Below are 13,940 nucleotides of genomic sequence, written 5' to 3'. Positions count from 1 at the left end.
CGCTGCCCAGAGGTGTCAGCCATCAAGGGGCGGTACGGGAAGGCAGTGCCTCTGTGAACCACATCGGCCAGGCTCCGGGGCCCCACGCCACCCCCACACCTCCACCTCTGCAGGATACCTGGGACGTCCAGGTCGTCTCCGTTCCTCTCGCTGTCTGCGTCCTCCTGGCCGTCGGCGTTCTGCTGGGTGTGCTGCAGGCTCAGCTTGTGGCACACCTCGAACGCCTGCCCCACCGTCCGCACAATGCGCATGGCTTGGCTCTGCCGGGGACGGGACACGGAACTGCAGCTGGGCTGCCTCTGCACGGTCACCCCCCAGGCTGGCACAGCTCTCAGGGTCTCTGGGCTGCCACAGGGTCTCAGATCCATGGGGTCCTGTCCCAGCTGCTCCACCCAGAGTACACCAGGACAAAATGTGCATCCTGGCATCTTACCTTCTTCTTGGACTTGAAGACATTGCACCTGAAGACATTGCTAGACCCATCCCTGGCAATGTAGCTGAAGATCTTTAGGTCCTGGGAGTCATGAGATACATAGAATATCCTGCAAGGGCAGAATGGAAAGGAGGATATAAGCATACACATTACCCACATTCCCAGGAGACAAGGCCAAGGCCAAGGCCACAATCCATGCTTCCCAAGGCACAGGGTGCTGCAGATGCCCAGCCTCTGCAGCACATCCCTACTAAAGCCCATCAGAATTTTTTTGGCAGTGGTTTTACCTCAGCTGGGAAGATTTGCCTGCTGATTCAGCAGGAAACATTTCACAAAGGCAGCACAGGACTTCTCTGCTCAGCCCCCAGGGACAGCATCAGCAGCCCAGGAGCCCTCCAGGGATTGAGAAGAGCAAACCCCACTCCTGGCTGGCTCACAGAGCTGGATACCTTGCCCAGGTGCCTGCCACCCCCTCCCCAGAATGGCTGGGGGCCTCTCTTGCTCCAGTTTAGCCTCCCTGGGACAGACAGCCCCTGCTCTTGGCTTTTGGGAAGAAGAAGGAGGAGGAGAGCTGGAGGCTTCAGGAAGCTGCATGAGCTGCCCTCCGCAGGATGGTGGCAGCTCTCCAGTGCCCAGCACAGTGCTGGTGTGGTGTGGGTAAGGGGGACAGCAGAGCCACACAAGCCTCTGTCCCCTCACCCAGCAGCCTTACCTGTAGATGGGATCATGCATGACGAGCATTTTGTTCTCATCCCAGGCCCATTCTTTTTTCTGCAATGAAAGAAGCTGAAAATGAGTACGTCAGATGCTGTCCTTGAGAACAAGGACAGGGCAGAGAGACAGTCCAGGGGCATACTTGGGAAGCTCCTGTCACAGCTCTGCTGCTGCTCCCTTGCAACCCTTTGCCGAGGGTCAGGTCCTTTTGGGGACCAGCCACATCCCACATCACCTCCCACAGGGCCCCCTGAGCCCCTTCTGCGCCACACCAGGACTGGCTCAGCCACCCTGCAGGAACACGACTCACACAAGGCTGACCCAGCCCATGCTCCCTCTCCCAGCCCACCAGGGTTTCCCCTAAGTTCAAGGATGCTGCAAGGTCCCTGTGCCAGGAGGGGAGGGGCTCTGCTGCTGAGGCACGGCTGCCCCAGGGACCAGTGCTGCCTACCTTCTTCTTCTTCTTCAGAATGACCTTCACGCCGTCCACCGACACGATGAGATTCACTTTCTTCTTCTTGATATTCTTGGCTTTAAACTCATACTGCGGGAGGTGGAAGAAAACACCTGAATTGGCCTTCCTGTGCCAGGACAGCTCCAGAGAGGGGCAAGAGGGACAGGGGCACGTTCTCCTGTCTCCCACATCAACCTGTACATCCATGCTAGGACAGGACAAGGGGTCTTTTTGCCCTGCAGTGCCCAGCGTCTGGAGGAGCACACACCAAAGCAATCCAGCCCCTGGATGTGGATAATGCTTTACCCAGTTCAGGATGCTGCTGGGAACGTTAGCTTGTTTCAAAGGCACTTGGTCTGCCCCTCTGAAGGGCTGTGCCTCCCCAGAGAGGGACCACCACACCCCCAAGGATCTGCAGCCTGGCTGCACTTGTCCTGCTGGCTTGTGGCCATTGCTGAGCTCTGGAAAGTGAAATGCCATTCTGAGTTGGGTATTTCTGGGCTCAGCATAAAACTGAAGATGGCTGCTGAGGATTCTGTGGACTCCTCCATGGGAGATGGGATAATGCAATTACCCACCTCAATTAGAAGTCACCGGACAGGAAAAAAATCCCCAACAGGAACTTCCAAAGATCTGTGACTAAACACAAAGCTCTGCTCTGGCCTGGGGAGAGAATTAGATTCCCCCAAATCCACCCACTTTGGCATTTAGTGTGTTATAAGTGGGGAGAAGGCTGGCAGAGAAGTAGGCTCAATCAGCATGATCCTGCTGTGGGACTTTTGAGGAGTCCCACAACTGGTTTGCCACAGGTGCAGCCACATCAGGCACCTGATATGCTGGTCCCACTTGCAGGGAGCTGTGCACAGCCATGTGACAGACCCTCTGTGCCCAGAAAAAGCCCTGCATGCTGCCCCTGGCCTGCCCGAGGCAGAGGATTTGCTTTACCGTCTCACACTTGGGCAGTGTCTCTGCAGAGGGAGCGGTGCCCTGCCCGCGCCAGCCTCGCTGTGACACCTCCAGCACGGCGTGACGCATCAGCTCTGGCAGCCAGAGCCAGCAGGCACGGAAAGCTGCTGGCCCTGACCTGTGAGCAAATGATAAAAGACCTGAAAGCACAATTCCTCAAAGCCATTTAAAGTGGCTGAAGGGGATGGGAGATTCAGAAGGCTTGGGAAACAGCACAGGGAATGCAGCTCTAGCCTCTCCCAAGCACTGACCAGGCAAGCCCACCCACACTGGGGCTGAAGCCATGGTGACAGGCTGGAGAAAGCAGAGGTCAGGCTCCCACCGTGGCTTTGGTCAGCCTCAAAGCCCCCAGCACATCCCCACATGCTGCTTGCATGGCTTATTCCTCATGGAGAAGGGTCTCACCAAAGAACCCACTGGCGCAGGCTTCCAAGTGCCATCCCCATCATCACCAACAGAGATGAAACTGCGTTCAAAACCCCCTTCTTTGTGTCTTGTCAGGACACTAGACCAGTGCCTGGTACCTAACACTAAAGAAATGTCTTGATTTAGCCCTGAAAAGGTGAGCTTTGGCCTGACTGCCTTGCAGTAATTATCCCAGTCCTTTCTGAGGCTCTGCAGGCTGATCTGGAAGTTCTCTGCAGCATCCAGGGTGACTGCATGGCACCTTGGTGCTGATGCCTGATTTATTGGTCCTAGCAATCACTGATTATACACATCCAGTTGCATTTTGGAGCTCCTGGTGCTGTGGAGTTTCTACTCTGGGCTACCCCAAGTGCAACTGATGTAGGCTTGGAAGAGAGAAAAATATCTCAGGGTAAACCAGACTATTTTTAGTATGTTTTTTGAGCGAATAACAGCCCCAGGACAGTGATGCAGACAGGCCAGGAGGTTTCAGCAAAGATGCTACCCTGCTCTGGCACATTTCAGGGCCAGAATCATGCAGAGCTCCTTGGAGAGCCTTCCACAATCCCTGGCTGCAGGCAAGAGATTCTGCCGAGGCTTGCCCTGAGCCTGGCACTGGGGAGTGCTGTGGGAAGAGCTGCTGAGCCTCTGCCACACTGAAGCCAAAGCCCCCTTGTGCCTGGGTCACAGCAGAACTCCATTGGAAGCAAAGAAGTCAAATTCTCAGAAGGAATGAGCAGACAGATTTGTTAAGCCCTTCCATAAATCCAGGCCTTTGTCCTGACACCGAGTGGCGAGCCAAGCTCCTTTGGAAGCCTGAGCCATGTGCTCAGAGAGCTGCTGCCCATCCCAGCCCTCATTAGAGCAATGAGCCAGCGAGCCCTGTGGCTCCCTGGGACGCTCCCCGTGCCTGCAGCGCAGCCCCAGCCAGCAGCTCGCTAATGAACTCCAGCCCAGGGGGCTCTAATGCAACACTGACCCTGCTTCAGGAACAAATCAGCCGAGAGGAGCGTTCAACAGGACAGCAGCTCTGCCCAGCTGCCTCTCACATCCCAGGCTCTGCAGGGAGAGCATGCTGGGTCCCACGGGCCAGGAGATGCCATTGCTAATTTTGAGGGGCTTCCTAATTTGGTCTAAGGAAGTGTCAGCTTTGTGCAGTTCCTCTGAGTGAGATCTGAGCCACAGAGACTGCAAGGGGTGAAACCAACGCCCTTAACGGGGCCATGGATCAACATCTGTACAAATGATCAGGACCTCCCTGGCTTGGAGCTGTTCTTGACGACTGCTCTGCCCAGCACAGACATCTGCTGTGCCTGCCCATGTTTGTCAGTGTTCCTCCTTCTGCTGCAAAACAAAGAGAGAAAGCTTAGGAGGGCTGCAAAGCCTTGGGATTTAGCTGTTCTTGCTGCTGGGAGGAGAGCAGAGGTGACGCTGGCAGGGTTGGAAACGCCACCAAAGGGTCTCTGAGATGGTCAGCACAGCCACCGCCGCTGCTGCTGCAGCCAAACCAAGCAGGCACTGGCTGAGCCACAGGAAAGGAAACCCCCATGTTTCCACGGCCACCCAACCCTTGCTGGGAGTATATCCTGCATTCCCAAAGATGTGCAGGAGGAACATCTGTGTATTTGGGTGCAGGGAGCTGGGTGGCAGCAATTCACCCCACACTCGCTGGGCACTGCACTGGGATTTGGTGGCTGCCTCAGGAGAAAAACCACATTTCATATGTGATTGAGCTCAGCCACCCATGGCTCCCTCTTGGAGAGCTGAATCCTAGCCTACAGCTCAATAAAGAACAGATACAGAAATAATTATCCAGCTTGAAATCAAGAAAGGAAAGAGGATTTGCACAGCATTCCCATGATCCCCTTTGGTTTCACACCATGCAGGATTTCACTGTACTACTTATAACCAATAAAATGCCGTAACAGAAGAGCTTTCTGAGCTTTCAACCCAGCCATTTTGCCCATCTTGGGTATGTGTCTGGACCTTTAAATATCTGTAATAATACTACAAGCTTGGGTTAATTATATTAATCCTTTTTTATAGCTATGTAGCAATGCCAGAAGAAAGAAAAGAATTAATTTCAGGGAAATACACAGAAAATGGAAAAGGAACAACAAAATCATCTGTTCCTGGACTTGCACAGCTCCACAGTTGGTCTCCCACTGAAGCTCTAAGAGCTGCATTAAAATTTTTGAGGAAAGACTGAAAATGGACATCTGAGATACATCAGTTAAAAAGCCCTACAAATATTTGAGAAGAAAGTCAAAGGTGGTCTCAGTAATGCAAAAGAAGTACAAGATCACTCATAAAATCCAACCAACTAAGTGAATAAAGACTATCCCTTAATTTTACCCTGCCTACAAAAAAACACATTCATCTTTTCAAATGGAAGAGAAACATCTACTCCATCAGAGCACAGGAGCCTTCCCATCAACCTCAGGTTAGTGGGAGTCTATTTTCAACATCTGTCTTTTGTGCAGAGTTCAGTATTTAAATAACTTTGGAAGGAAAAGAAGCCAGCTGGTGTATGCATCATTGTGCAACGCACTCCTACTGGCAGAGCATTAAAATTGCCCTTTCTGGAGAACTGAGTTAACATATGTTGCTTAATGGAGAGCGCATGTAACCTTGTCAGCTTGGAGTAAAATTATGTATGAATCCGAGAGCGACGGCTACGTGTGAAAAGCAGGGAAAACTCAGCATCCCTAGAAAGATGCTACCCATCCCTATCAGGCTGTTTCCACACAGCAGAAATGTGAGAAAACTCGTAACCACACGCTGCATGCAAGGTCAGGCAGATCAGGCTCTGAGGAGGAGAGATGATGTTTTTCTAGATCCATCATCCCCCCACATTCACAAGCATCTGAAAAATGTTAACCTGAATTAAAGTGCCCTCATTTCGTTCCAGCCCATCTAAACTGCTTTAGGTACAATTTAAGTCTGCCCACTAGCACTGTCTGTAAGTAAGGGAAGGTACCAGGAATGCTTTATGGTGACATTGTGGCAGCAGAATACAAATAAACAGAATATTTTTTAAAGGAAGTTGCTCTAAGTGCATTGATTTGTCCCTGTTCCCATCCACCCTCTATCCCCCTCCTCAAAAAAAAAACCAAAAAGAGGAAAAAGGTTACAAGCTTGTACCTTGTACTGGGGAAAGAGCGGTGTTTTGAGAATTCAATTAACAGGGAAAAAGCAATTCCCACAAAACTCAGTGCTGCTCTGCTACCTCGGGAGGCAGGAGACAAAATTTCATCTGCCATAAGAAAAAGCCCAGAAGAGGATGCAGTTTTTGCCAGAAAGCTGCATTTCTGTGTGTTTATGGAAAGGACGTGGAACCGTGAGCAAAGCTGGGTGCCCCTGGGGCAGAGGGCTGGCTGGGCAGCACCTGCTGGAGCACCCTCAGCTCTGAGCTGCCCCTGGCCGTGCCCCCCAGCTCCCCTGCAGCTGGCTGGCACAGCAGCTCATAAAATACCTCATCAAATACCTGCCGAGTTAGATTTTAACCCCGGGTCAGCCCGGGCTAGCGGCAGAGCAGCGCCGCTCTCCCAGCGGCCGGGGGAGGAGCGGCGCTGGGCTCCGCTCAGGAATTAACTCATGACAAAATGACAGCCGGGATCCAGCTCAACGGGCACGGCTCCACGGCGCCAGGAATCAGGCACATACCTCACAATTCCTGCTGCTGAGAACATGGGGAATGACAGCAAAGCTCAGAACCCTCCAGGAGCTTCCCAGGAGGGAAGCCTGAGAAACCTTGCTGGGATCCTAATGGCCATAATTGGGAGGAATGGCAAACGCAGCTCTGTACAGGGCAGGAGGATTTGGCTTTACTGAACCACACAAAGAAATGGCAGCGGCCCCAGTGCCCTGGAATGACTCAGAAGCCACCTGTGGGCTGTGCAGGAACGGGAACTTGCGAGGAAAAGGCCCTTTCTTTCCTGGCCAGGGGTGCCAAGCCACCCTGGGGTCAGGCAGGGAAAGCAGGAGGAGAGGGAAGGCAGCATCAGCTTCCCTCGAGCCTTTTGTGGGGTAACCAACACCCTGAGCTCAGCACTGGGGTCCTGCCAAAGCACCAGGAGCAGACTGCAGCCAGAACACCTCTTGCCTTCCTCTTTCCTTCTGGTTAACTGGAGGAGAAGTGTGCCTTTCAGTTAACTGAAAGAAAAGAGCATTGGAGAGAAGGGAATTATTTTAAATACAGCTTTGGATTAAAAAAGTAGCAGACAGATATAACCTGGCCAGAAGCAGCCCTGCAGGTCAGAAGAGCAGCAACCATGCAAGCTGTGGTAGTGTGTGGTGCCCAGCGGGGCAGGGAGCAGAGGCAGCACAGGCTCTCCCCAGAGCCCAGGCTCAGAGGGACGGGCAGCAGAGAGCCAGAGTCCTGCCAGGGCTCCCAGACGGGCAGCATCCATCACTCCCTGCTGCCCCCAAACAGAAAGGCACCTGCCAGCCCGCCCTGGCCCACGGCTCCTCCCGCCCTGCCGGGGCAGCAGCAGCACGTGTGAGGGGATGAAAGGGCTGGAAAGCAGGGCACCTCCCAGGAGGGCAGCCAGCTTCATCCAAAAGGCATTTCTGAACAAGGCTTCAGAGTATCTGACAGTCCACTGCTCTGGGCTGCACTTTGTGCCCTCAGGGGACTCGGGCTTGCTGAAGGGGAGCACATTGAAATACCTGCTTAGCCTACTAATGTGATCAGCAATAAATGGACTGAAAGCCATTTTTAAAACGCTGCTAAGAGCCATCCTACCAAAGTGCTGTGCTGCTGCCTGTGTCTGAGGACTCCCATGCCCTTCACTGTGGGATCCCACTGCACCCCAATTCCTCTGTGCATCTGTAAATCTGACCAAGACTATGCCCATGCTCCACACACAAGCAGGGCACTTGCCAGGGGATGCCAGCAGCACCTCCCTGCTCCCTCCAGGAGCTGGGATACAAAAAGGAGAAAAGCAGGGAAATGATCTTCTCAGTGTGGTCATTTTGCTTGGGCTCCCTGCTCCTGCCACCAAATCTGAGGACAAAACCAGCCCCTGGCACTCACACTTGGAGCAGGGATGGGTCCCATTGTGGGGCACAGAAATATGGAGATATCTGGGGCCAGGATGAAGGTTCTCAGCCACTCCATTGACAGACTGCCAGCATGGCATGGCCAAATATGCTGGACACCTCTGCTACCCTGATCGTTTGGGTTTAAACTATTCCTCAGGATTAAATTTCCCTATCCTCCTGCCTACACCCCTGCTGCTGGTGGTTTTAGCATGACTTAAATTTAAGGCCACAGTCATTTTGAAGAGAGGAAGAATAACGAAGTACAGGATGCTTGTTCTTGGGTTTAATGATGCTTTTTAAAACCCTTCCGCAGCTCCTTGGAGTTTGCATTTGCACATATGGGAAATGCAGCTCTGAGGTACATGTGTTTGTCTGAAATAGATGTGATTTTGGTTTGCACTGACAAGGTCAGTGCCTATTTTCCCATCCAACTTCAGGTTTAATTTTGGTAAGCGTCTGTGATGGTTGTGCGTACCGATGGGTAAAAATGGGAATCAGGCTAAAAATACCCATGTTGGGAGAGCAGTAGAGCAAAGTTAAGGTTGCTGCTTCAAAACCACCCCAGGATTGCAGCATACCCATCCATCACACAAAATATGTTTTCCAATAACATCAAATGCTTCACAATAAATGCCTTCTGCTCGGTTTGCTATTTCCTCCCAGAGAGCTGCCTCCATCCGCTTCCTCCAGCCTCCCCTCACTACCTCCGAGTTTCACAAGTTGAGGTGGCAAACTGGGACACACTCATGAGCCATCTGCAGGAGAAGCAGCTTCACAGGAAGCTCAGAGAAATCAGAACTGGTAAGAATGAAATCAATATCAGTCACAGGGTTAAATGGAGAAAGCTAACAGGCAACAACTTATGCTAACCCTTTCTTTTGAAGACTTCCATTTGCAAGATGATTTACCTCCCTTACAAGAAATCCTTAGGCATTCCATACCTCTCTGTGAGGGTTTTTTTTTAAACACCCTTAAATCAGAGGTTCAAAGGAGGCCTGAGGCACAGCAGCAGTTTGCTGTGTGCCACGGAAGCCCAGGGGGGATGCAGCAGCCGCAGCACTGTGTCATGAGGGATGCAGGTGCTGGAGCAGGAGCATCCCTCCCAGCTACATCCCTCAGTTCCACCAGCAGCTCCCCAAAGCCACCAAGGTCCCTGTGCAAGTGTTACTGTTCATTCCATGGGGGCTTGACTAATACCAAGCTTATGAAAGAAAGCTGGGCATTCCAGCCTAGCCATATTCTCATTTCTCCTCCAGCCTGGGCATGTTCAGTGACAGCTCTGAGTGGGAGCAGTGCTTACAGGCTGGGAAAAACTGCACCTCTCAGCCAGGCATGGGTCAGTGGACACCCTGCAACACGCCATGCCCAGCCTCAGAAACATCTCCAAACTCCTTTCAGAAATCCAAGGAAGTGCCAACAGCACGGGCTGGACCCGCGTGGGAGGTGGCAAGGCAAGCTCCCCCTGCCTTCACACGCTGCATCTCTGGTGACCACAGCAGGGTGTGAATGAACTGGCGTGTGGGTGTGTGTGGGATACTGGTCAAACTGGTTACAGGAATCACAGCCGGGCTTTGAGTGCTTCCTGCAGTCACGGAAAACAAGGACGGGCTCTGTGTGCGTCTGCAGGCACCGCTCTCGCTCTGCTCTCACAGCCCGGGAGGAGAACACCAGAAATGAGCTGTACACGTTTTAACATTTACCACCTGCTGCTAGAATAAGCAGAAGTGCATTCCTTGGAAAGCCCACATCTGACTGGAATTTGTGGCATTTTTAATTAGACATGCATTGGTTTGACCTATGCAGACAGAGGCAGCATCAGCTGTTTGGTGCAACCACCCTTTGAAGAAGGTGAGGAACTACAGGAGCCTGGAAATGGCTTTTGTTCTTCCAGCCCAGAGCAGGTTTGAGCCCCTGTGCTGGAACAAGCTTGGCTCAAAGAGCAGCACTGCCATTTGCAGCAGTTCAGCCATGCCCCTTTACAGTGACCCCTGATAAACTCCTGCCTCTCTCTGGCACCAGCCAGTCCTGATGCCTCAGGGACCCCAGGACTGAGCAGTAGAGGCAATGTCCAGCCCAGCACCTCCCTCCAGCTGAGAAGGAAAACAAAATTCCTGTGTTTAAAGTTAGCTTTCTCCCCCAAATGCATCCTTTCAAAGATAGACCCTGCCTCAAGGCAGCTGAGGTAATCCTTGCCCACATGGATGGGTCGAAGGCAGGGCTGATACTGCAGAGGAGCACAAAGTCATCCCAAATCTACCCTGAGGACAGGTGACAAAGCAAGGGGCAGCCTAAGAAGATACCCACACAGCACTTCAGAAAGGTGTCAGCTCAGCAAAGCGAGCCAAATCGCAGCACGGTGATATTTATGCCCCAAGTTGTGAAATACAGGATTTATTTTGGTATTTTTTTTTTACTGCTCACCACAGAGCTGCTCTCCCACTGTTGCATAAAAAGCTTGAGTAAGATCAGTTGAGAAGGCAAATGAGAATAGCCAGGCAGAGAAGCAGTGACACGCCAAGGAAGGCAGGCTGGTAATACTGTAACTAAATCAGCAATTATGAAATTCAGACAATTAATAAAGAATGAATGAGCAGCAGCATTAAATGCTTGGTGCATCAGAAACAAGGCAGCCCTGTGGGGCTCTTAAGATGCTGGCAGTGCTCAACAATGTTTCTGGGTTGTAACTGGAGAAAAGAGGTAATTATTCATATCACTGGTGCTCCACAGTTCCTATTTCAACAACAACTAATGCAGGTATTAAAACCCATTCACTAAATTCTACATGTTAAAGGCAACAAGAAAAATGTCCTTTAGAGTGGTTTAGACAGAATCACAGAAAAAAATTTCCAAGTAAAAAAAGCATCAATATTTTAGGTGGAATTAGAAAAAAGAGGTTGAAATCCACCTCAGCAGCAGAGCCCCAGATGAAGCAATGAGAGACGTAGGACAGAATGCCATTGTGCTTCCAGGAAGCCCCAGTGAGGAGAGCACAGCAATGCTCACTTCTCTGCAGGGCTGGAAAAAAAAGAAAAAAAAAAAAAAGATAAAAAAGAGTATTTGCTGTCCAGGCCAAGTGCACAGGAATCTGGCATCTACTCATTTCAGGATGATTTTATATGGCATTGGCCAAGCAGCCTCTCGCAGGAAAAAGGAACAGAAGCTGCACGTGCCAAGATGCAGAGATGTATCCTAAAAAGACCCTGGAGGCATTGCAAGGTTCATCCCAGTGCAAAGGGCACTATGGAGACAGCGTGGTCCTGGGACACGTGCAGCAAAACAGAAAGGTGACATTATCTCAATCCATGGCACCACTGAAATCACTACCAACACAACCCATTCCTACAGAACAACTTCTGCTTTATCACACGCTTCAAAGAAGAAATGGAAAACAACAAGAACATGAGGCAGTTTCCCCAGACATCCCAGAGGTTAAAGCAAACTCTGTATTTGGCTCATCCACAGAGCAGGCTCAGTGGGCACTGTCCACAGCCCAGACCTGGTCTTGGGAAGAGCTTCCCCACATCAAAGGCTCTGACTTTAGGCAAATGCACAAAATCAGCTAGCTGGGAGTTGAAGTTGGATCCACTCAAACCACAGAAAGACAGGTCTTTTTCACAGAAAGCTCAAAGGGACCCGCACCCCAAGTCATATCCACCAACTGCTTTGGCCAATTATTCTGGATTTCTCTTCCCCTTTTGGATAATGTGGATTTCCTAGCATGTAAGTAGAGGTCAGCACAGATGTGCTCTTTGTGTCGGAAATACACACACATCCCCCAAGTTCCCAAGGATCAGGGAATGTTTGAAGGAGTCCAGACCAGTCCCATCCATCATGTTAAGAGGGAATAAGAAAATGTCATTGGAGCAAAATGCTAAAACAAAACTGGAGGCCTTGGAGAGAAAAAGAAAGAGATGGCTCTCTCAGATGCTTATCACTACTGCATTCCAACAACAGCACTACAGCATCACAGGTCTGGCTGTTTCCTCTTAAAGAATTAAGCTGAAATTTAACCATCTCTGCTGAAGTTTCCTGTGGCAAATACACACTTCAGGCTGGCTTTTGCAGCTTCTGCTGGAACGGATCAGCATTTCCATATGCAAGCCCATTGCATGGGGAACTGGTTTGGTTGGGGATTTTTCCCTATCATGTTACTCTCCCACTGCTGAAAACCAAGTGACAGATTAGGAATCACTGGGATCCTCGTGCTCCACCAGGGAAGCCTGGCCTGAGAAGGAAACATTTTCTGCTCTGAAAATTCTTTGTCTAGAGCCTTTGCCCTGGGTGGACTTTACTCCAGGTGGGAAAGTCCGTGCCTTCCAAAACTCCCAGCAGGAGCAGACACCTACCAAGTGCTGTCTGCAGAGCCACCAGAGCAGCCATGGCCACGGTGACCATGCAGGAGCCCAGCCCTGCGAGGTGCCAAGGAGCAGGCAGGGAATCCCCAGGGATTCCAGCACGCTCTGAGGGCTCCAGCCTCCTCTGCTGGGATGGGAAGAGTGCTGGGCTCCTTTCCCTTGTTCTGGGCAGTGCTTGCTCCTCCTGCTGCTCTACAATAGATACATCCTTTCCTCCCACTCCCTAATTCAACTCCCATTCCACAGACCAGCTCACACAATAGATGTTGCAACCTCTCTTCTTAACCAGCTGTGCTGCTTTCCTCTGCCCCTGCACAGGGCAGGAACATCTGTGACACCCCAAACCCTGTCACCCTGCTGCAGTGACACCCCAAACCCTGTCACCTGACTGCAGTGACACCCCAAACCCTGTCACCTGACTGCAGTGACACCCCAAACCCTCTCACCCTGCTGCAGTGACACCCCAAACCCTGTCACCTGACTGCAGTGACACCCCAAATCCCCTTACCCTGCTGCAGTGACACCCCAAACCCTGTCACCCTGCTGCAGTGACACCCCAAACCCTGTCACCTGACTGCAGTGACACCCCAAATCCGGACACCCCAAACCCTGTCACCCTGCTGCAGTAAACACCTGACTGCAGTGACACCCAAATCCCCTCACCCTGCTGCAGTGACACCCCAAACCCCCTCACCCTGCTGCAGGAGGCAGGGCAGGCTCTGACTCTGCGCCTCCTCAGGGCACAGCATCCCTTGGAACATCTTCCTGCTGCACCGAGCCAAAACCACCAAGAATTAATTTTAGCAGGGAAGAAACTGGGGCACGTGGCATTCTTGTGGAAGGCTGCAGCCCCAGGCTTTTGTCTCTCTTCTGAGGTGAGGCAGCAGAGAACACCACAACAGATTAAATTAAAGGGTCCTTGGCCTTTGAGGACCAGCAGGGAAGCACAAGAGCAGAAAGGATCATACACAAGAGTGGCATTCAAAGCTGACTTCAGTTTGGTTTGACTTTAATTCAGCCCAGTTCCCTGCACAGGGATGTGTGCCTCAGAAGCACTCTGACAAGTCACAGCCTCCCTGTGCCTTAGGTTCTCGCCCATAAAATGGATACCAAATATCGCTCCTCCCCTGCTTGTGAGCTTTAGTAACTCTTTGGTCTCCTTTTTGGAGGTTATTTCTCCCTTTAACCACGGAGCAAGAGTGAGGTATTGTCTCTGGACACAGAGCCCAGCTGGAAGATGCGGTTGCCCGCATCTCTCCTGCTCAGGCCCATGCAGCATCAGCACTCAGCACCAGGGAGCATTTGGTCCCACTCCATCCCAAGAGTAAAATGTTGCCATGATGGCAGAAAATTGATGAAAGCACTGATTTGTTAAAAACCACAAGAAAATTCCATGTTGTAGTAAATAAGAAGGGAAAAACCTCCAAATAAAAGCAATGCCAAGGGTGAGAGGAGGCACAAACTCAGGAAGAAGATCCAGTTCTTCAGTGCACTGCCCAGGCGTGGCTGAGAGATGCTAGTCACAGAGCCTGAAATCAGCCAAACCTCGGCACACCTCTCTCAAACC

General features: G+C 51.5%; 1 protein-coding gene across 5 annotated transcripts in view; it reads right to left on the bottom strand.

The window, feature by feature from the left end:
• NOS1AP (nitric oxide synthase 1 adaptor protein) overlaps nt 1-13,940 on the bottom strand; it is a 43,370-nt gene that overhangs the window by 12,127 nt on the left and 17,303 nt on the right. For 3 of the 5 annotated variants that reach the window (XM_030953640.1, XM_030953641.1, XM_030953643.1), the window contains exons 3-6: nt 1,599-1,691; nt 1,146-1,219; nt 434-542; nt 119-260 (exon numbers count right to left, since the gene is read on the bottom strand). In XM_030953640.1, coding sequence (XP_030809500.1) covers nt 119-260; nt 434-542; nt 1,146-1,219; nt 1,599-1,691 — 418 coding nt within the window. The remainder of the gene's footprint in view (nt 1-118; nt 261-433; nt 543-1,145; nt 1,220-1,598; nt 1,692-13,940) is intronic. The other 2 variants (XM_030953642.1, XM_030953644.1) reach the window with 1 other exon arrangement.

The sequence above is a fragment of the Camarhynchus parvulus genome, chromosome 8, assembly GCF_901933205.1.
Source record: "Camarhynchus parvulus chromosome 8, STF_HiC, whole genome shotgun sequence".
Taxonomy (NCBI): domain Eukaryota; kingdom Metazoa; phylum Chordata; class Aves; order Passeriformes; family Thraupidae; genus Camarhynchus; species Camarhynchus parvulus.
Note: the sequence above shows the minus strand (reverse complement) of the source record. Positions and strands in the feature narration are given on the sequence as shown.